The 25,192-nt window shown below is 49.1% G+C and overlaps 1 protein-coding gene and 1 long non-coding RNA gene across 4 annotated transcripts; one reads left to right on the top strand and one right to left on the bottom strand.

The window, feature by feature from the left end:
- Nucleotides 1-944: 944 nt before the first annotated feature.
- LOC127930374 (radical S-adenosyl methionine domain-containing protein 1, mitochondrial-like) lies at nucleotides 945-15,860 on the bottom strand. The gene is made up of 10 exons (XM_052520047.1): nucleotides 15,505-15,860; nucleotides 14,548-14,681; nucleotides 12,382-12,445; nucleotides 8,297-8,519; nucleotides 6,117-6,259; nucleotides 5,454-5,517; nucleotides 4,738-4,885; nucleotides 4,130-4,184; nucleotides 2,355-2,458; nucleotides 945-1,882 (listed from the first exon to the last, which is right to left on the bottom strand). Exons 1-10 carry the CDS (start codon nucleotides 15,646-15,648, stop codon nucleotides 1,759-1,761), a joined length of 1,203 nt encoding a protein of 400 aa, XP_052376007.1. The 5' UTR covers nucleotides 15,649-15,860; the 3' UTR covers nucleotides 945-1,758.
- Nucleotides 2,466-3,913, top strand: LOC127930296 (uncharacterized). 3 transcript variants are annotated; one of them, XR_008137801.1, is made up of 3 exons: nucleotides 2,466-2,732; nucleotides 2,844-3,350; nucleotides 3,663-3,913. It is a non-coding gene; the product is annotated as an uncharacterized LOC127930296 (long non-coding RNA). The 3 variants fall into 3 exon arrangements; XR_008137802.1 differs by having other exon boundaries at nucleotides 3,429-3,913; XR_008137800.1 differs by having other exon boundaries at nucleotides 2,844-3,545.
- Nucleotides 15,861-25,192: the final 9,332 nt, after the last annotated feature.

The raw sequence follows: 25,192 nt of genomic DNA, 5'->3' as shown, positions 1-25,192 counted from the left end.
GTGTTGTGGTGCTGTCTTCAGGCTTAAACAACACGCTCCAGTCTATAGTGTTGTGATGCTGTCTTCATGCTTAAACAATACGCTCCAGTCTACAGTGTTGTGATGCTGTCTTCAGGCTTAAACAATACGCTCCAGTCTATAGTGTTGTGATGCTGTCTTCATGCTTAAACAACACGCTCCAGTCTATAGTGTTGTGATGCTTTCTTCATGCTTAAACAATACGCTCCAGTCTACAGTGTTGTGGTGCTGTCTTCATGCTTAAACAACACGCTCCAGTCTACAGTGTTGTGATGCTGTCTTCAGGCTTAAACAACACGCTCCAGTCTATAGTGTTGTGATGCTGTCTTCATGCTTAAACAACACGCTCCAGTCTACAGTGTTGTGATGCTGTCTTCAGGCTTAAACAACACGCTCCAGTCTATAGTGTTGTCTTCTTCAGGCTTAAACAACACGCTCCAGTCTATAGTGTTGTGATGCTGTCTTCATGCTTAAACAACACGCTCCAGTCTACAGTGTTGTGATGCTGTCTTCAGGCTTAAACAACACGCTCCAGTCTACAGTGTTGTCTTCAGGCTTAAACAACACGCTCCAGTCTATAGTGTTGTCCCCTTAAACAACACGCTCCAGTCTACAGTGTTGTGGTGCTGTCTTCAGGCTTAAAACAACACACTCCAGTCTATAGTGTTGTGATGCTTTCTTCATGCTTAAACAATACGCTCCAGTCTACAGTGTTGTGGTGCTGTCTTCATGCTTAAACAACACGCTCCAGTCTCTTCTTGGTGGATTACATGTTGTGTACCTGTCAGACCAAGACTTTCATCACAGCTGATGGACAACAGAAGGTTTAAGCCCGTCTGTCTAATCTGGGATCTGCTCTGCACCTGGGCCAGATACAGGGACCACGGCCATGTCACTGTCCCCCCCCGCCCCCGGGACACTCACGCTATGATGATGGGGAAGAAGGCCAGGGGCCCCATAAGAGACCAGCGACATGGAGGACAGAGGGTCTCCAAGCCTGGCTGACAGACAGGGGAGACTGACCCGGAGACTGGCCCGGAGACTGAGCCCGGAGACTGAGCCCGGAGACTGGCCCGGAGACTGAGCCCGGAGACTGAGCCCGGAGACTGAGCCCGGAGACTGAGCCCGGAGACTGAGCCCGGAGACTGGCCCGGAGACTGAGCCCGGAGACTGAGCCCGGAGACTGAGCCCGGAGACTGAGCCCGGAGACTGAGCCCGGAGACTGAGCCCGGAGACTGAGCCCGGAGACTGAGCCCGGAGACTGGCCCGGCAGCCACTATGAACTGTAGCTACTGGTCTCGTCGACCATCTACACTGATGAAGTAGATGAGCTGCAGTAAGATGACACTAACCTGCCGTCACCATGTTCTGATCAGTGACAGGTTAGATGGGCCTGATATACTGATAAAGCTCTGCACTTTACAGTTTAACAGGATGCTGTCAGGACTCGGGAAAGGTTCTCCACACCATGTCCTCTATGAACACATCATTCTGTACCCCTTCAATGTAGTAGAGGTAATCTCTCTCACACACACACACACACACACACACACACACACACACACACACACACACACACACACACACACACACACACACACACACACACACACACACACACACACACACACACACACACACACGACAAGCAGTTACCAAAAGCAGCAGTTAAATAGTTTGTTTATGAAGGTCAGCGTGCCACGGACTCCAGTTCCTCCACGCTTCTCTAGTTCTCTGTCATCAGAGCTGTAGTGAACCACTGTTATTGTCGAGCCCCTGGGTGATGTAGGCCTCCAGCAGCAGCAGCAGAGTGGGTAACATGCTGTCCAGTAAGGCCAGGCCCTGCCACGAGCACCGCAGACCTCTACACACAAGACAAAAAGGGCTTGTCAGTGTTTCCCGGACTCAGTCGCGGGGACCCCCAGGGGTGCACGTTTTGGCCCCTACCACCTCACAGCTGATTCAAATAGACTCATACAGACACAGAGATACAACTACTACTTTTAAAAAACCACAAGTTAAAAGGCTTAGAAGACCAGTATGTTGAAGGTCTGAGTTACCTGTCATCCAGGATTATAAAACCTGTCTGTTGAAGGTCTGGGTTACCTGTCATCCAGGATTAGGAGGCCTGTCTGTTGAAGGTCTGAGTTACCTGTCATCCAGGATTAGGAGGCCTGTCTGTTGAAGGTCTGGGTTACCTGTCATCCAGGATTATAAGACCTGTCTGTTGAAGGTCTGGGTTACCTGTCATCCAGGATTAGGAGGCCTGTCTGTTGAAGGTCTGGGTTACCTGTCATCCAGGATTATAAAACCTGTCTGTTGAAGGTCTGGGTTACCTGTCATCCAGGATTAGGAGGCCTGTCTGTTGAAGGTCTTGTACTTCAGAGGATGAGCTGAGAATCTGGTACAGATCTGCCCTGGGACTGAACAACTGCCAATGCTGCCACAGAAATAACATGAATCAGAGACAGATGTAGACAGGAAGTAAGGTGAATCAGAGACAAAGACAGATGTAGACAGGAAGTACGGTGAATCAGAGACAAAGACATATGTAGGCAGGAAGTAAGGTGGAGAGACAGATGTAGACAGGAAGTAAGGTGAATCAAAGACAAAGACAGATGTAGACAGGAAGTAAGGTGAATCAGAGACAAAGACAGATGTAGACAGGAAGTAAGGTGAATCAGAGACAAAGACAGATGTAGACAGGAAGTAAGGTGAATCAGAGACAACGACAGATGTAGACAGGAAGTAAGGTGAATCAAAGACATATGTAGACAGGAAGTAAGGTGAATCAGAGACAAAGACAGATGTAGACAGGAAGTCAGGTGAATCAGAGACAAAGACAGATGTAGACAGGAAGTAAGGTGAATCAGAGACAAAGACAGATGTAGACAGGAAGTAAGGTGAATCAGAGACAAAGACAGATGTAGAGAGGTAGTAAGGTGAATCAGAGACAAAGACAGATGCAGACAGGAAGTAAGGTGAATCAGAGACAAAGACAGATGTAGAGAGGAAGTAAGGTGAATCGGAGACAAAGACAGATGCAGACAGGAAGTAAGGTGAATCAGAGACAAAGACAGATGCAGACAGGAAGTAAGGTGAATCAGAGACAAAGACAGATGTAGAGAGGAAGTAAGGTGAATCAGAGACAAAGACAGATGTAGACAGGAAGTAAGGTGAATCAGAGACAAAGACAGATGCAGACAGGAAGTAAGGTGAATCAAAGACAAAGACATATGTAGACAGGAAGTAAGGTGAATCAAAGACAAAGACAGATGTAGACAGGAAGTAAGGTGAATCAGAGACAAAGACAGATGCAGACAGGAAGTAAGGTGAATCAAAGACAAAGACAGATGCAGACAGGAAGTAAGGTGAATCAAAGACAAAGACAGATGCAGACAGGAAGTAAGGTGAATCAAAGACAAAGACATATGTAGACAGGAAGTAAGGTGAATCAAAGACAAAGACAGATGTAGACAGGAAGTAAGGTGAATCAGAGACAAAGACAGATGCAGACAGGAAGTAAGGTGAATCAAAGACAAAGACATATGTAGACAGGAAGTAAGGTGAATCAAAGACAAAGACATATGTAGACAGGAAGTAAGGTGAATCAAAGACAAAGACAGATGCAGACAGGAAGTAAGGTGAATCAGAGACAAAGACAGATGCAGACAGGAAGTAAGGTGAATCAAAGACAAAGACATATGTAGACAGGAAGTAAGGTGAATCAAAGACAAAGACAGATGTAGACAGGAAGTAAGGTGAATCAGAGACAAAGACAGATGCAGACAGGAAGTAAGGTGAATCAGAGACAAAGACAGATGCAGACAGGAAGTAAGGTGAATCAGAACAATGGTGTGGAACATACAAATACTGAACACATCAGTATTCTGGGTTAGTCTAGATTACCAGTCAGTACTCTGGGTTAACATAGATTACCTGGTGAGTGATGCAGTCAGTATTCTGGGTTAACCTAGATTACCTGGTGAGTGATGCAGTCAGTATTCTGGGTTAACCTAGATTACCTGGTGAGTGATGCAGTCAGTATTCTGGGTTAACCTAGATTACCTGGTGAGTGATGCAGTCAGTATTCTGGGTTAACCTAGATTACCTGGTGAGTGATGCCGTCAATCAAACGCAGTCCCATGACCAACACTTCCTCCAACCTGTAATCAGATGAAGTTAACAGGTTTCTACAGTATATCATCTGCCATGCTGCGAGACAGGAAGCCTTGTCCGAGGCAGAATGGCCCATAGGGCAGGATTTCCTGTTTCTGTAGCGTAGAATCCCATGCTATGAGGGAGTCTGGAGTATTATTGGATGTAGGTCATTAACGTGCAGCACCATATGAACTCTGCAGGTGAACAGCCTAAAGAGCAGACAGTAGATCAGCTGACTCACAGTCAACCAGTCTGTCCATACCTTCTATTGGCTGATATATGGAGTGCACTTACTGAAATTTGATAGGTTTGTTTTTCCCCTATCGACAGTGACGAGAACCTTATCGAGACGACGTGGCACGACACGATTTTCTGTTTACACAGACGGACCACTTAGAAGTCAACTCAATGGTGAAAATAGTTATTTTACCCACTCAGAGATCCTAGATTATTAACAAATTGACAGGAGTTGTATTCTGAAGTGGATTATCCCTTTACTGAGCAGCACGGTGTGAACTCTGCAGGTAAACAGCCTGAAGCGGAAAGAAGTGGACTCACAGTCCCAGGTGGGTGAGGGGTATCCTGCGTCGGGTCCCGTGACTCCTCTGCTGCACCTCTCTCAACCAGACATCAGGCTCCAGAGTCTGGGTACGGGCCTCTCGACACACATCCCCCTCTCCACGGGGGACGAAGCGACCATGGGCACCTGGCAGACAGAAGAGTCCCACTTCAAATAAACAACCACAGATAAAAGCTTTATAGAGCATTCATTATGGTGTTACAGAACATTCATAAAGTCTTGGTAGAGCATTCATTACGGTGTTATAGAGCATTCATAAAGTCTTTATAGACCATTCATTACAATGTTATAGAGCATTCATAAAGTCTTTATAGAGCATTCATTACAATGTTATAGAGCATTCATTACAGTGTTATAGAGCATTCATAAAGTCTTTATAGAGCATTCATAAAGTATTTATAGAGCATTCATTACGGTGTTATAGAGCATTCATAAAGTCTTTATAGAGCATTCATAAAGTCTTTATAGAGCATTCATTACAGTGTTTATAGAGCATTCATAAAGTCTTTATAGAGCATTCATAAAGTCTTTATAGAGCATTCATTACGGTGTTATAGAGCATTCATAAAGTCTTTATAGAGCATTCATAAAGTCTTTATAGAGCATTCATAAAGGTGTTATAGAGCATTCATAAAGGTGTTATAGAGCATTCATAAAGGTGTTATAGAGCATTCATAAAGCACTATTAACTCACCTGGGCCCACTCCAAGGTACTGACTGGCCTTCCAGTAGCTCATATTGTGTTGGCTGATGGCACCCTTCAAAACAGACAGAAAATACACAAGGTATATATATATATATATGTGTGTTGACTGTAGCAGGTAATATTCATATTCAATAGATATGACAACCAATACAGCACAGAGAATAGCCTGGTGTTTCTACAGCAGGGTTTTCTACTCAATGTATTTCTACAGCAGGATTTTCTACTAAATGTATTTCTACAGCAGGGTTTTCTACTCAATGTGTTTCTACTGCAGGGTTTTCTACTCAATGTATTTCTACTGCAGGGTTTTCTACTAAATGTATTTCTACAGCAGGGGTTTCTACTAAATGTATTTCTACAGCAGGGTTTTCTACTCAATGTATTTCTACTGCAGGGTTTTCTACTCAATGTATTTCTACTGCAGGGTTTTCTACTCAATGTATTTCTACAGCAGGGTTTTCTACTCAATGTATTTCTACAGCAGGGTTTTCTACTCAATGTATTTCTACTGCAGGGGTTTCTACTCAATGTATTTCTACAGCAGGGTTTTCTACTCAATGTATTTCTACAGCAGGGTTTTCTGTGGTAGCACAGTGGTCGGACAGACACAAGGACACACACCCACACACAGAGAAAGAGAGTAGAACTTACATTTCTGGCAAAGTTGGACACCTCATACTGCAGATAGCCTCTCTTCTGAAGAATCCTCCTGGCAGAGTCATACATGACAGCTGTGATGTCATCACTGGGCACGCTCAGTTGGCCTTTCTGGACCTGTCTGAAGAGCTGTGTGCCTGCAGTTGACGTGTTAACATTGGAGTCATTTAGCAGCAGAATCTCTGATCCAGAGTGACTTACAGTCAGGTCATATATTCATTCGGAGAACTATTACCTGTCAATCACTACAGCTACTAATTCAACTACAGTAAGTAGAAACAACCACATATCACAGTCACTGCAACTAAAACCTTCAAAATGTCTGTCAATTCAGTCTGCTGGGGGTGGTGTAGTGGTGGTGTTCCTGCTACTGTCTCTCCTGTAGTCCTCTCCTCCATCTCATCTGTACCTGTCAATTCAGTCTGCTTGGGGGTGGTGTAGTGGTGGTGTTCCTGCTACTGTCTCTCCTGTCCTCCATCTCATCTCTCCTCCATCTCATCTGTACCTGTCAATTCAGTCTGCAATTCAGGGGTGGTGTAGTGGTGGTGTTCCTGCTACTGTCTCTCCTGTAGTCCTCTCCTCCATCTCATCTGTACCTGTCAATTCAGTCTGCTGGGGGTGGTGTAGTGGTGGTGTTCCTGCTACTGTCTCTCCTGTAGTCCTCTCCTCCATCTCCTCCATCTCATCTGTACCTGTCAATTCAGTCTGCTGGGGGTGGTGTAGTGGTGGTGTTCCTGCTACTGTCTCTCCTCTCCTCCATCTCATCTGTACCTGTCAATTCAGTCTGCTGGGGGTGGTGTAGTGGTGGTGTTCCTGCTACTGTCTCTCCTCTCCTCCATCTCATCTGTACCTGTCAATTCAGTCTGCTGGGGGTGGTGTAGTGGTGGTGTTCCTGCTACTGTCTCTCCTCTCCTCCATCTCATCTGTACCTGTCAATTCAGTCTGCTGGGGGTGTAGTGGTGGTGTTCCTGCTACTGTCTCTCCTGTAGTCCTCTCCTCCATCTCCTCCATCTCATCTGTACTTGTCAATTCAGTCTGCTGGGGGTGGTGTAGTGGTGGTGTTCCTGCTACTGTCTCTCCTGTAGTCCTCTCCTCCATCTCATCTGTACCTGTCAATTCAGTCTGCTGGGGGTGGTGTAGTGGTGGTGGTGTCTTCCCTCGTCCTCTCCTCCATCTCCTCCATCTCATCTGTACCTGTCAATTCAGTCTGCTGGGGGTGGTGTAGTTCCTCTACTGTCTCTCCATCTCCTCCATCTCATCTGTACCTGTCAATTCAGTCTGCTTGGGGTGGTGTAGTGGTGGTGTTCCTGCTACTGTCTCTCCTCCATCTCATCTGTACCTGTCAATTCAGTCTGCTTGGGGTGGTGTAGTGGTGGTGTTCCTGCTACTGTCTCTCCTGTAGTCCTCTCCTCCATCTCCTCCATCTCATCTGTACCTGTCAATTCAGTCTGCTTGGGGTGGTGTAGTGGTGGTGTTCCTGCTACTGTCTCTCCTGTAGTCCTCTCCTCCATCTCCTCCATCTCATCTGTACCTGTCAATTCAGTCTGCTTGGGGTGGTGTAGTGGTGGTGTTCCTGCTACTGTCTCTCCTGTAGTCCTCTCCTCCATCTCCTCCATCTCCTCCATCTCATCTGTACCTGTCAATTCAGTCTGCTGGGGGTGGTGTAGTGGTGGTGTTCCTGCTACTGTCTCTCCTGTAGTCCTCTCCTCCATCTCCTCCATCTCATCTGTACCTGTCAATTCAGTCTGCTGGGGGTGGTGTAGTGGTGGTGTTCCTGCTACTGTCTCTCCTGTAGTCCTCTCCTCCATCTCCTCCATCTCATCTGTACCTGTCAATTCAGTCTGCTGGGGGTGGTGTAGTGGTGGTGTTCCTGCTACTGTCTCTCCTGTAGTCCTCTCCTCCATCTCCTCCATCTCATCTGTACCTGTCAATTCAGTCTGCTGGGGGTGGTGTAGTGGTGGTGTTCCTGCTACTGTCTCCTGTAGTCCTCTCCTCCATCTCCTCCATCTCATCTGTACCTGTCAATTCAGTCTGCTGGGGGTGGTGTAGTGGTGGTGTTCCTGCTACTGTCTCTCCTGTAGTCCTCTCCTCCATCTCCTCCATCTCATCTGTACCTGTCCCAACGTCTAAATAACACGCACAAAACCTATCAGTGTTAGGAAGAAAAGACATGCCTCTCTCCAGGGTCAGCTGGTACAGGGAGACGTGGTCATCACACACCGACAGCAGCTCATCCAACTCCAACTCCCAGGATGCAACGCTCTGACCAGGGCGTCCGAACATGACGTCGACCGACACCCTCCCCGGGCAGAGCCTCCGAGCCTCCGCTACGGTCTGCAAAGCATGCTGGGAGTTGTGGTCTCTCCCCAGAACCTTCAGGTCGTCGTCCCGGAGAGACTGTTTGAAAAGAAGCAGACATATGAGACATGTTAGTGTCTCCTTCAGCTCCCCTGACCAGCTCCCTGACCAGCTCCCCCAACCAGCTCCTGACCAGCTCCCCAACCAGCTCCCTGACCTGCTTAACCAGCTCCCTGACCAGCTCCCTGACCAGCTCCCTGACCAGCTCCCCGACATGTTAGTGTCTCCTTCAGCTCCCCCTGACCTGCTCCCCTGACCTGCTCCCCAACCAGCTCCCCTGACCTCAGCTCCCCTGACCAGCTCCCCGACATGTTAGTGTCTCCTTCAGCTCCCCTGACCAACCAGCTCCCCCTGACCTGCTCCCCCTGACCTGCTCCCCTGACCAGCTCCCTGACATGTTAGTGTCTCCTTCAGCTCCCTGACCAGCTGACCCCCGACATGTTAGTGTCTCCTTCAGCTCCCTGACCTGCTCCCTGACCTCAGCTCCCCACCAGCTCCCCTGACCTGCTCCCCTGACCAGCTCCCGACATGTTAGTGTCTCCTTCAGCTCCCTGACCTGCTCCCCAACCAGCTCCCCTGTTACCAGCTCCCTGACCTGCTCCCCTGAACCAGCTCCTGCTCCCTGACATGTTAGTGTCTCCTTCAGCCCCCTGACCTCAGCTCCCCAACCAGCTCCCTGACCTGCTCAGCTCCCCCTGACCAGCTCCCTGACATGTTAGTGTCTCCTTCAGCTCCCCAAGTGTCTCCTTCAGCTCCCCAGCTCCCTGACATGTTAGTGTCTCCTTCAGCTCCCTGACATGTTAGTGTCTCCAAACCAGCTCCCCTGACATGACCTGCTCCCCTGACCAGCTCCCTGACATGTTAGTGTCTCCTTCAGCTCCCTGACATGTTAGTGACCTTCAGCTCCCCTGACCTGCTCAGTGACCAGCTCCCCCTGACCTGCAGCCCTGACATGTTAGTGTCTCCCAGCTCCCTGACCAGCTCCCTGACATGTTAGTGTCTCCTTCAGCTCCCGACCAGCTCCCCGACCTGCTCCCTGACATGTTACCTCAGCTCCCTGACCTGCTCCCCAACCAGCTCCCCTGACATGTTAGTGTCTCCTTCAGCTCCCCATGTTACCAGCTCCCTGACCTGCTCCCCAACCAGCTCCCTGACCAGCTCCCCCCGACCTGCTCCCCCCTGACCTGCTCCCTGACCATGTTCCCCAACCACCAGCTCCCGACCAGCTCCCGACCAGCTAGTGTCCCAACCAGCCCCTGACCTGCTCCCCAGCCAGCCCCATGACCTGCTCCCCCCAGACCAGCTCCCCCCAGCCCCCACCTGCTCCCGACCTGCTCCCCGACCAGCAGCTCCCGACCAGCTCCCAGCTCCCCGACCAGCTCCCGACCTGCTCCCGACCAGCTCCCGACCTGCTCCCCAACCAGCTCCCCGACCTACCTGCTCCCACCAGCTCCCCAGCTCCCCGACCTGCTCCCCAACCAGCTCCCCGACCTGCTCCCCAACCAGCTCCCTGACCTGCTCCCCAACCAGCTCCCTGACCTGCTCCCCAACCAGCTCCCTGACCTGCTCCCCAACCAGCTCCCTGACCTGCTCCCCAACCAGCTCCCCAACCAGCTGACCTGCTCCCCAACCAGCTCCCTGACCTGCTGACCTGCTCCCCCAACCAGCTCCCTGACCCTGACCACCTCCCCAACCAGCTCCCCAACCAGCTGTTGACCCCCAACCTGACCCTGACCTGCTCCCCAAGCTCCCACCTGCTCCCCTTGACCTCCTCCCCAACCAGCTCCCTGACCTGCTCCCCAACCAGCCCCCTGAGCCTGCTCCCCAACCAGCTCCCTGACCTCCTCCCCAACCATCCCCCCTGACCTGCTCCCCAACCAGCCCCCTGACCTGCTCCCCAACCAGCCCCAGCTCCCCCCCTCCCTGACCTGCTCCCCGACCAGCCCCCTGACCTGCTCCCCGACCAGCCCCCTGACCTCAGCTCCCCCTGACCAGCCCCCTGACCTCCTCCCGACCTGCTCCCCAACCAGCCCCTGACCTCCTCCCCAACCAGCCCCTGACCCTCCCCAACCAGCTCCCTGACTCCCCAACCAGCCACCTCCCCAACCAGCTCCCTCCTCCCCAACCAGCCACCCTGACCCAGCTCCCCCTGCTCCCTAACCAGCCACCTGACCAGCTCCCTCCCAACCAGCTCCCCTGACCTGCTCCCAACCAGCTCCCTGACCTGCTCCCCGACCAGCCCCCTGACCTGCTCCCCAACCACCTCCCCCCCAACCAGCTCCTGACCTGACCAGCTCCCTGACCTGCTCCCCAACCAGCCCCCTGACCTCCTCCCCCAACCAGCTCCCCTGACCTGCCCCCAACCAGCCCCCTGACCTGCTCCCCACCAGCTCCCTGACCAGCTCCCCCAACCAGCCCCTGACCAGCTCCCCAACCAGCTCCCTGACCTGCTGCTCCCCTGCTCCCCCAACCAGCTCCCCTGCTCCCCAACCAGCCACCTGCCCCAACCAGCCCCCTGACCTGCTCCCCCCAACCAGCCCCTGACCTGCTCCCTGACCTCCCCCTGACCAGCAGCCCCTGACCTGCTCCCAACCAGCCCCCTGACCCCTGAGCCCCCTGCTCCCCAACCAGCCCCTGACCAGCTCCCCTGACCTGACCTGCTCCCCAACCAGCCCCTGACCTGCTCCCCAACCAGCCCCCTGACCTGCTCCCCAACCAGCCCTGACCTGACCAGCCCCCTCCCTCCCCAAACCTGAGCCCCTGACCTGCTCCCCAACCAGCCCCCTGACCAGCTCCCCAACCAGCCCCCTGACCAGCTCCCCAACCAGCCCCCTGACCTGACCTGCTCCCCAACCAGCCCCTGACCAGCTGCTCCCCTGACCAGCCCCTGACCTGCTCCCTGACCAGCCCCTGACCTGCTCCCCAACCTGACCTGCTCCCCAACCAGCCCCTGAGGCTCCCCAAAAGGACACCAGCTCACTGACCTTCTCAGAACAAAGCTAGTGATCAGTGACTGCCTGTTCAGAACAAAGCTAGTGATCAGTGACCGCCTGTTCAGAACAAAGCTAGTGATCAGTGACCGCCTGTTCAGAACAAAGCCAGTGATCAGTGACTGCCTGTTCAGAACAAAGCTCCCCACCAGTGATCCCAACCAGTGACTGACTGTTCAGAACAAAGCTAGTGATCAGTGACTGACTGTTCAGAACAAAGCTAGTGATCAGTGACTGACTGTTCAGAACAGAGCTAGTGATCAGTGACTGACTGTTCAGAACAAAGCTAGTGATCAGTGAGCCCCCTGTTCTGAACAAAGCTAGTGATCAGTGACTGCCTGTTCAGAACAAAGCTAGTGATCAGTGACTGCCTGTTCAGAACAAAGCCAGTGATCAGTGACTGACTGTTCTGAACAAAGCTAGTGATCAGTGACTGACTGTTCAGAACAAAGCTAGTGATCAGTGACTGCCTGTTCAGAACAAAGCTAGTGATCAGTGACTGCCTGTTCAGAACAAAGCTAGTGATCAGTGACCGCCTGTTCTGAACAAAGCTAGTGATCAGTGACCGCCTGTTCTGAACAAAGCTAGTGATCAGTGACTGACTGTTCAGAACAAAGCTAGTGATCAGTGACTGACTGTTCAGAACAGAGCTAGTGATCAGTGACTGACTGTTCAGAACAAAGCTAGTGATCAGTGATCAGCCTGTGCTCACCTGACCTCCCCCAACCACCCCGATCCCCAACCAGCCCCCTGACCTCCTCCCCAACCAGCCCCTGACCTCCTCCCCGCCAGTGATGAAGTCTTCCAACTTCCCAACCAGAGCTGCTCCTACGGGGTGGGGTTGACCTCCCCAACCAGAGTGACCTCCGCCTCCTCTGATCCCCAACCAGTCCCCAACCAGCATGCCTGACCAGCAGTGTCTCTAGGACCAACCAGCGATAGTGGAGGGCTAGGGAAGACCTTGAGTCCCGCCCCCTGTTCAAAAACAGAGAGGTGATCCTGAAGATGAGAGAGCTCCCCAACCAGTGATCAGTGACTGAGGAGATCAGTGAGTTCAGAAAGAGAGAGTGAGAGACCTCTGAGACCAGAGTGAGTGACTGCCTGTTCAGAACAGAGCTAGAGACAGAGTTCAAAGAGAGACAGAGAGAGACAGAGAGACAGAGCGAGAGAGAGACAGAGCCGAGAGAGAGACAGAGCGAGAGAGTGAGAGAGGGAGAAAGAGTGATCAGAGAGACGAGAGAGATGTGAGCCGAGAGAGACAGAGCCGAGATACAGAGTGATCAGGACCGCCTGAGAACAAAGAGTGAGTTGACCGCCTGTTCAGAGCAAAGAGATCAAGTTCTCAAAGAGAAAGAGTTCAGACAGAGAGTGATCAGTGAGGGAGAGAGAGATCCTGAGAACAAAGAGTGATCCTGAGGGAGAACAGAGTGATCAGTGAGCCTGTTCAGAACAGGGAGACAGAGAGAGAGACAGAGAGGGAGACAGAGTGATCAGACCGGAGACAGAACAGAGAGGAGACAGAGAGGAGATCAGTGAGGGAGACAGAGAGAGAGACAGAGAGACAGAGAGGGAGACAGAGAGGAGACAGAGAGGGAGACAGAGAGAGAGAGAGAGGGAGACAGAGAGGGAGAGAACAGAGCTAGTGATCAGTGAGAGAGACAAAGCTAGGAGAGAGAGAGGGAGACAGAGAGGAGACAGAGAGGAGAGAGAGAGGGAGACAGAGAGGAGAGAGTAGAGGATGGAGAGAGAGACTGGGAGACAGAGAGGGAGACAGAGAGGAGACAGAGAGGGAGACAGAGAGGGAGACAGAGAGGGAGACAGAGAGGAGACAGAGAGGGAGACAGAGAGGGAGAGAGAGAGAGAGAGAGAGAGAGAGACAGAGAGGGAGACAGAGAGGGAGACAGAGAGAGGAGACAGAGAGAGGAGACAGAGAGGGAGACAGAGAGAGGAGACAGAGAGGAGACAGAGAGGGAGAGAGAGAGGGAGACAGAGAGAGACAGAGAGGAGAGACAGAGAGAGAGAGAGAGAGAGAGAGACAGAGAGGAGACAGAGAGGGAGACATGGAGACAGAGAGGGAGACATGAGACAGACAGAGAGAGATACAGAGGGAGAGAGAGAGAGTTCGAGAGAGACAGAGCAAGAGGGAGACAGAACAAGTGAGAGAGGGGAGACAGAGAGAGAGACAAACAGAGAGGGAGACATGGAGAGAGAGAGATATGGAGAGAGAGAGAGGAGAGAGAGAGAGATGGAGAGAGAGAGACATGGGAGAGAGACATGGAGAGAGAGGGAGACATGGAGAGAGAGAGAAAGAGACAGAGAGTGAGACATGGAGAGAGAGAGAGAGTGAGACATGGAGAGAGAGAGAGACAGAGAGTGAGACAGAGAGAGAGACAGAGAGTGAGACAGAGAGAGATACAGAGGGAGAGAGAGGGAGTTCGAGAGAGACAGAGCAAGAGAGGGAGACAGAGCAAGTGAGAGGGGAGACAGAGAGAGACAGACAGAGAGGAGACATGGAGAGAGAGAGATATGGAGAGAGAGAGAGAGAGAGAGGGGGAGAGAGAGAGAGACATGGAGAGAGAGAGACATGGAGAGAGAGAGACATGGAGAGAGAGAGAAAGAGACAGAGAGTGAGACACAGAGAGAGACAGAGAGTGAGACATGGAGAGAGAGAGAGACAGAGAGTGAGACATGGAGAGAGAGAGACACGGAGAGAGAGAGAAAGAGACAGAGAGTGAGACACAGAGAGAGACAGAGAGTGAGACACAGAGAGAGACAGAGAGTGAGACACAGAGAGAGACAGAGAGTGAGACACAGAGAGAGAGAGAGAGACAGAGAGTGAGACATGGAGAGAGACATTAAAAAAGAAAGAAGAAAAATGCTCAGACTATTGTGTTTGGAATTGAACTCCAGGAGGTGGAGGAGCAGTCTGAAAATGTTCCCTCCATAGTCAGCCTCAGGCACTCTGGAAATAGTGCACTGTTTAGGGAATAGTGTGCCATTTCAGATGTTCCCATGGAGACACTAAAGCTAAAGGCGATGACCCACAGAGGAGGGTTGAATTTAGACGGTAAACCTACCGGGACACCTGGCTGAGCTTTAGTAAGGTCTCCGTCTCCCGCTGGAGACACTCCAACATGACATCCTGGTTGTCAGAGCGAGGAATGTACTTGTTGAAGTTACAGTAGGAGCATCTCTTCAGACAGTAAGGCCACTGTGAACAGGAGAGGATCAGGGTTAGTGTCAGGGTTGTACTGGTTGTTACAGTAGAGCATCTCTTCAGACAGTAAGGTCACTGTGAACAGGAGAGGATCAGGGTTAGTGTCAGGGTTGTACTTGTTGTTACAGTAGGAGCATCTCTTCAGACAGTAAGGTCACTGTGAACAGGAGAGGATCAGGGTTAGTGTCAGGGTTGTGAACAGGAGAGGACAGGGTTAGTGTCAGGTTGTTACAGTAGGAGCATCTCTTCAGACAGTAAGGTCACTGTGAACAGGAGAGGATCAGGGGTTAGTGTCAGGGTTGTACTTGTTGTTACAGTAACTAGGCACGTCAGTTAAGAAACAAATTCTTATTTACAACGACGGCCTACACCGACCAAACCCAGACGACGCTGGGCCAGTTGTGCACCGCCCTATAGGACTCCCAGTCACGGCCGGTTGTGATACAGCCTGGAATCCATTACAGCCATAATAATGAGCCCATCCTCCTATAGCACCTCCCACCAGCCTCATCTGCAGTAGGCAAATCCCCTCAGACAGTATGGCCACTGTGTGTGTGTGTGTGTGTGTGTGTGTGTGTGTGTGTGTGTGTGTGTGTGTGTGTGTGTGTGTGTGTGTGTGTGTGTGTGTGTGTGTGTGTGTGTGTGTGTGTGTGTGTGTGTGTGACTGACTGACAAAGTGTTAGTTGAAATCGGATCTCATTCATTCATTCATTCATTGCCTTTCGCGAGAAGGATAGATAGCAGAAAGAGGGAGGCAGAATGGAAGAAAGAGATAAACTGATTGAATATATAACGTTAGTGGTCTACTAATACTCACGTGAACATAGAGTGAAGCCTCCGTTGAGAACGGTGGAGAGGAGAACCCGGTTAACGTGGAAACTGCACCACTCACTTCACTGCTGAAACACCGACCCACGCAGACCGCAGGACCGCGGACAGCTGTTAAAAGTGTTCTCAGCATCCTGTCACTCAATATGTGAGCGAATGTCAGACAGTCATTTCAAGTTGTTGCACTACTGTACAGTAACGTTACCTCGTGAGTTGGTTGCCTTTGAACTGTAGCACCAACCACACGCAAGTCCGGTTATTTTAGTAACAATGTAACACCATGTCGATGTAGTGATCCGTGATTTACCGCGGGCATAATCATGACATGACACAATGTAGATAAACCGTTACACTGTCCATAGACCGTGCAATAAATAGCATGCGATCAACTTCATACCGGGGCACACATCTCGAAACAGGAAGACAACAAACCAATTTCCGTTGTGTAATACCTGCTACAACCAGACGGTGGTGCTGTTTAGTTTGATTTAAATTTGTCACCTTGCTGTACAGGCAGAATGATTGGTCAGGCTGATGGGCCAGACCATGAATTTTTCCCAGGGCCAGGAGTTTTTCCAGATAAAGTTAAGTGGTCGGAAAAAACTGTTATCATATATTGCTGTCTCTGCCTGGCCGGTTCCCTCTTTCCACTGGGATTCTCTGCCTCTAACCCTGTTACGGGGGCTGAGTCACTGGCTTGTGGGGCTCCTCGTGCCGTCCCTGGGGGTGCGTCACCTGGGTGGGTTGATTCACTGTTGTAAAGGCCTGTCTAAGTGTTGCCCCCCTTGGGTTGTACCGTGGCGGAGATCTTTGTGGGCTATACAGCGGCCTTGTCTCAGGATGGTGAGTTGGTGGTTGAAGATATCCCTCTAGTGTGTCCAGGGGCTGTGCTTTGAAAGTGGGTGGGGTTATATCCTTCCTGTTTGGCCCTGTCCGGGGTGTCCTGGATGGGGCCACAGTGTCTCCTGACCCCTCCTGTCTCAGCCTCCAGTATTTATGCTGCAGTAGTTTATGTGTCAGGGGGCTAGGGTCAGTTTGTTATATCTGGAGTAAACTTCTCCTGTCCTATTCGGTGTCCTGTGTGAATCTAAGTGTGCGTTCTCTAATTCTCTCCTTCTCTCTTTCTTTCTCTCTCTCGGAGGACCTGAGCCCTAGGACCATGCCCCAGGACTACCTGACATGATGACTCCTTGCTGTCCCCAGTCCACCTGGCCATGCTGCTGCTCCAGTTTCAACTGGCCTGGGCCCTAGGACCATGTCCCAGGACTACCTGACATGAGACTCCTTGCTGTCCCCAGTCCACCTGGCCATGCTCCTGCTCCAGTTTCAACTGTTCTGCCTTACTATTATTCAACCATGCTGGGTCATTTATGAACATTTGAACATCTTGGCCACGTTCTGTTATAATCTCCAGAAGGCACAGGTAAAGAGGACTGGCCACCCCACATATGCTCTCTCTAATTCTCTCTTTCTTCCTCTCTCTCTCGGAGGACCTGAGCCCTAGGACAGTGCCCCAGGACTACCTGACATGATGGCTCCTTGCTGTCCCCATTCCACCTGACTGCTGCTGCTCCAGTTTCAACTGTTCTGCCTTATTATTATTCGACCATGCTGGTCATTTATGAACATTTGAACATCTTGGTCATGTTCTGTTATAATCTCTACCCGGCACAGCCAGAAGAGGACTGGCCACCCCATAGCCCGGTTCCTCTCTAGGTTTCTTCCTAGGTTTTGGCCTTTCTAGGGAGTTTTTCCTAGCCACCGTGCTTTTACACCTGCATTGTTTGCTGTTTGGGGTTTTAGGCTGGGTTTCTGTACAGCACTTTGAGATATCAGCTGATGTACGAAGGGCTATATAAATAAATTTGATTTGATTTGATTTGATTTGATTTGATATTTTGGCCTCCAAAACAGTCAGGCCATGAAGTGTAACTTTATATAGAGGCATGTGACCACTGAGCACCATATACAGCAGACTAATCTCATCTCTAACCACACTGTGGAGATATCAGATGTCTCCAGGCAACAGGTTTGAAATGTAAGAGAAATAGAGCCGTAGCAGGAGTTGGACTATCTAGACGATGTGGACGTGTTCACATGGACCAGACATCGTTTGGAATCTAAGACGACAAGACGCCATTTTATTATGTATGTTATTTCACCTTTATTTAACCAGATAGGCCAGTTGAGAACAAGTTCTCATTTACAACTGTGGCCAAGATAAAGGAAAGCAGTGGACACAAACAACAACACAGAGTTACACATGGAATTAACAAGTCAATAACACGATAGAAAAGTCTATATACGGTGTGTGCAAATAAGGTAAGATTAGGAGGTAAGGCAATAAATAGGCCATAGTGGCGAAGTAATTACAATATAGCAATTAAACACTGGAGTGATAGATGTGCAGAAGATGAATGTGCAGGTAGAGATACTGGAGTGATAGATGTGCAGAAGATGAATGTGCAAGTAGAGATACTGGGGGCAAAGGAGAGAAAATAAATACATAACAATATGGGGATGAGGTAGTTGGATGGGCTGTTTACAGATGGGCTATGTACAGGTGCAATGATCTGTAAGCTGCTCTGACAGCTGATGCTTAAATTAGTGAGGGAGATATGAGTCTCCAGCTTCAGTGATTTTTGCAATTTGTTCCCGTCATTGGCAGCAGAGAACTGGAAGGAAAGGCGGCCAAAGGAAAATTGGCTTTGGGGATGACCAGTGAAGTATACCTGCTGGAACGCGTGCTGCGGGTGGGTGTTGCTATGGTGACCAGTGAGCTGAGATAAGGCGGTCATTTACCTAGCAAAGACTTATAGATGACCTGGAGCCAGTGGGTTTGGAAACGAATATGTAGTGAGGACCAGCCAACGAGAGCGTACAGGTCGCAATGGTGGGTAGTATATGGGGCTTTGGTGACACAACGGATGGCACTGTGATAGACTCCATCCAATTTGCTGAGTAGAGTGTTGGAGGCTATTTTGTAAATGACATCGCTGAAGTCGAGGATCGGTAGTATAGTCAGTTTTACGAGGTATGTTTGGCAGCATGAGTGAAGGAGGCTTTGTTGTGAAATAGGAATCCGATTCTAGATATAATTTTGTAGACTAATGGAAATGGAAACATCCATTTCTATGGAAACATCTATATCTATGTAAACAAATGGAAACATCTATTTCTATGGAAACAACTATTTCTATGGAAACATCTATATCTATGGAAACAACTATTTCTATGGAAACAAATGGAAACATCTATTTCTATGGAAACAACTATTTCTATGGAAACATCTATATCTATGGAAACAACTATTTCTATGGAAACAAATGGAAACATCTATTTCTAATTCCACATACTTTTTGAACACACGAAAGGCACCCGTCAACATGGTTGAGAGATAGGTCTGTCTAGCAATAGAGACAGGTCTGTCTAGCAATAGAGACAGGTCTGTCTAGCAATAGAGACAGGTCTGTCTAGCAATAGAGACAGGTCTGTCTAGCAATAGAGACAGGTCTGTCTAGCAATAGAGACAGGTCTGTCTAGCAATAGAGACAGGTCTGTCTAGCAATAGAGACAGGTCTGTCTAGCAATAGAGACAGGTCTGTCTAGCAATAGAGATAGGTCTGTCTAGCAATAGAGACAGGTCTGTCTAGCAATAGAGACTGGTCTGTCTAGCAATAGAGACAGGTCTGTCTAGCAATAGAGACAGGTCTGTCTAGCAATAGAGACAGGTCTGTCTAGCAATAGAGACAGGTCTGTCTAGCAATAGAGACAGGTCTGTCTAGCAATAGAGATAGGTCTGTCTAGCAATAGAGACAGGTCTGTCTAGCAATAGAGACTGGTCTGTCTAGCAATAGAGACAGGTCTGTCTAGCAATAGAGACAGGTCTGTCTAGCAATAGAGACAGGTCTGTCTAGCAATAGAGACAGGTCTGTCTAGCAATAGAGACAGGTCTGTCTAGCAATAGAGACAGGTCTGTCTAGCAATAGAGACAGGTCTGTCTAGCAATAGAGACAGGTCTGTCTAGCAATAGAGACAGGTCTGTCTAGCAATAGAGACTGGTCTGTCTAGCAATAGAGACAGGTCTGTCTAGCAATAGAGACAGGTCTGTCTAGCAATAGAGACAGGTCTGTCTAGCAATAGAGATAGGTCTGTCTAGCAATAGAGACAGGTCTGTCTAGCAATAGAGACAGGTCTGTCTAGCAATAGAGACAGGTCTGTCTAGCAATAGAGACAGGTCTGTCTAGCAATAGAGACTGGTCTGTCTAGCAATAGAGACTGGTCTGTCTAGCAATAGAGACAGGTCTGTCTAGCAATAGAGACAGGTCTGTCTAGCAATAGAGACAGGTCTGTCTAGCAATAGAGACAGGTCTGTCTAGCAATAGAGATAGGTCTGTCTAGCAATAGAGACAGGTCTGTCTAGCAATAGAGACTGGTCTGTCTAGCAATAGAGACAGGTCTGTCTAGCAATAGAGACAGGTCTGTCTAGCAATAGAGACAGGTCTGTCTAGCAATAGAGACAGGTCTGTCTAGCAATAGAGACAGGTCTGTCTAGAGACAATAGAGACAGGTCTGTCTAGCAATAGAGACAGGTCTGTCTAGCAATAGAGACAGGTCTGTCTAGCAATAGAGACAGGTCTGTCTAGCAATAGAGACAGGTCTGTCTAGCAATAGAGACAGGTCTGTCTAGCAATAGAGACAGGTCTGTCTAGCAATAGAGACAGGTCTGTCTAGCAATAGAGACAGGTCTGTCTAGCAATAGAGACAGGTCTGTCTAGCAATAGAGACAGGTCTGTCTAGCAATAGAGACAGGTCTGTCTAGCAATAGAGACAGGTCTGTCTAGCAATAGAGACAGGTCTGTCTAGCAATAGAGACAGGTCTGTCTAGCAATAGAGACAGGTCTGTCTAGCAATAGAGACAGGTCTGTCTAGCAATAGAGACTGGTCTGTCTAGCAATAGAGACAGGTCTGTCTAGCAATAGAGACAGGTCTGTCTAGCAATAGAGACAGGTCTGTCTAGCAATAGAGACAGGTCTGTCTAGCAATAGAGACAGGTCTGTCTAGCAATAGAGACAGGTCTGTCTAGCAATAGAGACAGGTCTGTCTAGCAATAGAGACAGGTCTGTCTAGCAATAGAGACAGGTCTGTCTAGCAATAGAGACAGGTCTGTCTAGCAATAGAGACAGGTCTGTCTAGCAATAGAGACAGGTCTGTCTAGCAATAGAGACAGGTCTGTCTAGCAATAGAGACAGGTCTGTCTAGCAATAGAGACAGGTCTGTCTAGCAATAGAGACAGGTCTGTCTAGCAATAGAGACAGGTCTGTCTAGCAATAGAGACAGGTCTGTCTAGCAATAGAGACAGGTCTGTCTAGCAATAGAGACAGGTCTGTCTAGCAATAGAGACAGGTCTGTCTAGCAATAGAGACAGGTCTGTCTAGCAATAGAGATAGGTCTGTCTAGCAATAGAGACAGGTCTGTCTAGCAATAGAGACAGGTCTGTCTAGCAATAGAGACAGGTCTGTCTAGCAATAGAGACAGGTCTGTCTAGCAATAGAGACAGGTCTGTCTAGCAATAGAGATAGGTCTGTCTAGCAATAGAGACAGGTCTGTCTAGCAATAGAGACAGGTCTGTCTAGCAATAGAGACAGGTCTGTCTAGCAATAGAGACAGGTCTGTCTAGCAATAGAGACAGGTCTGTCTAGCAATAGAGACAGGTCTGTCTAGCAATAGAGACAGGTCTGTCTAGCAAGACAGAGACAGGTCTGTCTAGCAATAGAGATAGGTCTGTCTAGCAATAGAGACAGGTCTGTCTAGCAATAGAGACTGGTCTGTCTAGCAATAGAGACAGGTCTGTCTAGCAATAGAGACAGGTCTGTCTAGCAATAGAGACAGGTCTGTCTAGCAATAGAGACAGGTCTGTCTAGCAATAGAGACAGGTCTGTCTAGCAATAGAGACAGGTCTGTCTAGCAATAGAGACAGGTCTGTCTAGCAATAGAGACAGGTCTGTCTAGCAATAGAGACAGGTCTGTCTAGCAATAGAGACAGGTCTGTCTAGCAATAGAGACTGTTCTTCTCACAGGATCAAACATAGGTCTGTCTAGCAATAGAGACAGGTCTGTCATGTATAGAGACAGGTCTGTTCTTCTCACAGGATCAAACATAGGTCTGTCTAGCAATAGAGACAGGTCTGTCTCAATAGAGACCCTGGTTCTTCTCACAGGATCAAGAGATAGGTCTGTCTAGCAATAGAGACAGGTCTGTCTAGCAATAGAGACAGGTCTGTCTAGCAATAGAGACAGGTCTGTCTAGCAATAGAGACAGGCCTATCTGTATGACCCTGTTCTTCTCACAGGATCAAACATAGGTCTGTCTAGCAATAGAGACAGGTGACCCTGTTCTTCTCACAGGATCAAACATAGAGACAGGTCTGTCTAGCAATAGAGACAGGTCTGTCATGTATGACCCTGTTCTTCTCACAGGATCAAACATAGGTCTGTCTAGCAATAGAGACAGGTCTGTCATGTATGACCCTGTTCTTCTCAGCAGGATCAAACATAGGTCTGTCTAGCAATAGAGACAGGTCTGTCATGTATGACCCTGTTCTTCTCATAGGATCAAACATAGGTCTGTCTAGCAATAGAGACTGTTCTTCTCACAGGATCAAACATAGGTCTGTCTAGCAATAGAGACAGGTCTGTCTAGCAATAGAGACAGGTCTGTCTAGCAATAGAGATAGGTCTGTCTAGCAATAGAGACAGGTCTGTCTAGCAATAGAGATAGGTCTGTCTAGCAATAGAGACAGGTCTGTCTAGCAATAGAGACAGGTCTGTCTAGCAATAGAGACAGGTCTGTCTAGCAATAGAGACAGGTCTGTCTAGCAATAGAGACAGGTCTGTCTAGCAATAGAGACAGGTCTGTCTAGCAATAGAGATAGGTCTGTCTAGCAATAGAGACAGGTCTGTCTAGCAATAGAGACAGGTCTGTCTAGCAATAGAGACAGGTCTGTCTAGCAATAGAGACTGGTCTGTCTAGCAATAGAGACAGGTCTGTCTAGCAATAGAGACAGGTCTGTCTAGCAATAGAGACAGGTCTGTCTAGCAATAGAGACAGGTCTGTCTAGCAACAGAGACAGGTCTGTCTAGCAATAGAGACAGGTCTGTCTGCAATGACCCTAGGTCTTCTAGCAGGATCAAAGATAGGTCTGTCTAGCAATAGAGACAGGTCTGTCATGTATGACCCTGCAGGATCAAACATAGGTCTGTCTAGCAATAGAGAGGCCTATCATGTAGACCCTGTTCTTCTATCAATCAAACATAGGTCTGTCTAGCAATAGAGACAGGTCTGTATGACCCTGTTCTTCTCACAGGATCAAACATAGGTCTGTCTAGCAATAGAGACAGGCCTATCATGTATGACCCTGTTCTTCTCACAGGATCAAACATAGGTCTGTCTTGCAATAGAGACAGGTCTCATGTATGACCCTGAGATCAAACATAGGTCTGTCTAGCAATAGAGACAGGTCTGTATGACCCTGTTCTTCTCTCACAGGATCAAACATAGGTCTGTCTAGCAATAGAGACAGGCCTATCATGTATGACCCTGTTCTTCTCACAGGATCAAACATAGGTCTGTCTAGCAATAGAGACAGGTCTGTTCTTCTCACAGGATCAAACAGGTCTGTCTAGCAATTGAGACAGGTCTGTCATGTATAGACCCTGTTCTTCTCACAGGATCAAACATAGGTCTGTCTAGCAATAGAGACAGGTCTGTCAATGTTCTTCTCACAGGATCAAACATAGGTCTGTCTAGCAATAGAGACAGGTCTGTCATGTATGACCCTGTTCTTCTAGCAGGGATCAAACATAGGTCTGTCTAGCAATAGAGACAGGTCTCATCTGACCCTGCAGGATCAAACATAGGTCTGTCTAGCAATAGAGACAGGTCTGTCAGTATGACCCAGTTCTTCTAGCAGGATCAAACATAGGTCTGTCTAGCAATAGAGACAGGTCTGTCATGTATGACCCTGTTCTTCTCACAGGATCAAACATAGGTCTGCGTCACAAATTACACCCTATTCCCAATCAAGTGTACTACTTTCGACCAGGACCCATTGGCTACCATTTAGGACAATGGGCCTCGGTCAAAAGTAGTCCACTATATAGGGAATAGGGTAGAATGTATGTCTTGTCCATAGGCTACGGCTACAGTAGATAATGAGTTATTGATCTGTCACTCCTGATGTAGAACTGTCTGCTCTTCTGTTAGTCTGGATAACCTGGCTAAATGACTACCGCCTCGTAGCACTCACGACGGTGGCCATGAAGGAACAACTCTGAGCTATTGATCTGTCGCTCGTGATGTAGAACAGTCTGCTATTCTGTTCACTGTCCTGTTCTGTTAGTCTGGATAACCTGGCTAAAGCCTGGCTCACATCAACACCATTATCCCAGAAACCCCAGACCCACTCCAATTTGCATACCGCTCCAACAGATCCACAGATGGCGCAATCTCAACGGCACTCCACACTTCCCTTTCACACGGGACAAAAGGAACACATATGTGAGAATGCTGCTCATTGACTACAGCTCAGTGTTCAACACCATAGTGCCCACGAAGCTCATCACTAAGCTAAGGACCCTGGGACTAAACACCTCCCTCTGCAACTGGATCCTGGACTTCCTGACAGCACCAAGTCATAGACTGTTCTCTCTGCTACCACATGGCAAGCGGTACCGAAGCACCAAGTCATAGACTGTTCTCTCTGCTACCACATGGCAGCTACATAAAGTGGTACCGAAGCACCAAGTCATAGACTGTCTCTCTGCTACCACATGGCAAGCGGTTCCGAAGCACCAAGTCATAGACTGTTCTCTCTGCTACCACATGGCAAGCGGTACCGAAGCACCAAGTCATAGACTGTTCTCTCTGCTACCACATGGCAAGCGGTACCGAAGCATCAAGTCATAGACTGTTCTCTCTGCTACCACATGGCAAGTGGTACCGAAGCACCAAGTCTGGGTCCAAAAGGTTCCAGCTTCTACCCCCAAGCCATAAGACTGCTGAACAGCTAATCAAATAGCTACCCAGACCCCTCTTTAACACTAAAACTAACCCTAGTCTGGGTCCAAAGGTTCCTGAACAGCTTCTACCCCCAAGCCATAAGACTGCTGAACAGCTAATCAAATGGCTACCCAGACCCTCTTTAACACTAAAACTAACCCTAGTCTGGGTCCAAAAGGTTCCTGAACAGCTTCTACCCCAAGCCATAAGACTGCTGAACAGCTAATCAAATGGCTACCCAGACCCCTCTTTAACACTAAAACTAACCCTAGTCTGGGTCCAAAAGGTTCCTGAACAGCTTCTACCCCCAAGCCATAAGACTGCTGAACAGCTAATCAAATGGCTACCCAGACCCCTCTTTAGCACTAAAACTAACCCTAGTCTGGGTCCAAAAGGTTCCTGAACAGCTTCTACCCCCAAGCCATATGACTGCTGAACAGCTGATCAAATGGCTACCCAGACCCCTCTTTAACACTAAAACTAACCCTAGTCTGGGTCCAAAAGGTTCCTGAACAGCTTCTACCCCCAAGCCATAAGACTGCTGAACAATTAATCAAATGGCCACTTGGGCTGTTTGTATTGACAGACCCCTCCCCCCCTTTGTTTTTACACTGCT

This window comes from Oncorhynchus keta, chromosome 5 (assembly GCF_023373465.1).
Source record: "Oncorhynchus keta strain PuntledgeMale-10-30-2019 chromosome 5, Oket_V2, whole genome shotgun sequence".
NCBI lineage: Eukaryota > Metazoa > Chordata > Actinopteri > Salmoniformes > Salmonidae > Oncorhynchus > Oncorhynchus keta.
This window is presented reverse-complemented; position numbering and strand designations above follow the sequence as displayed.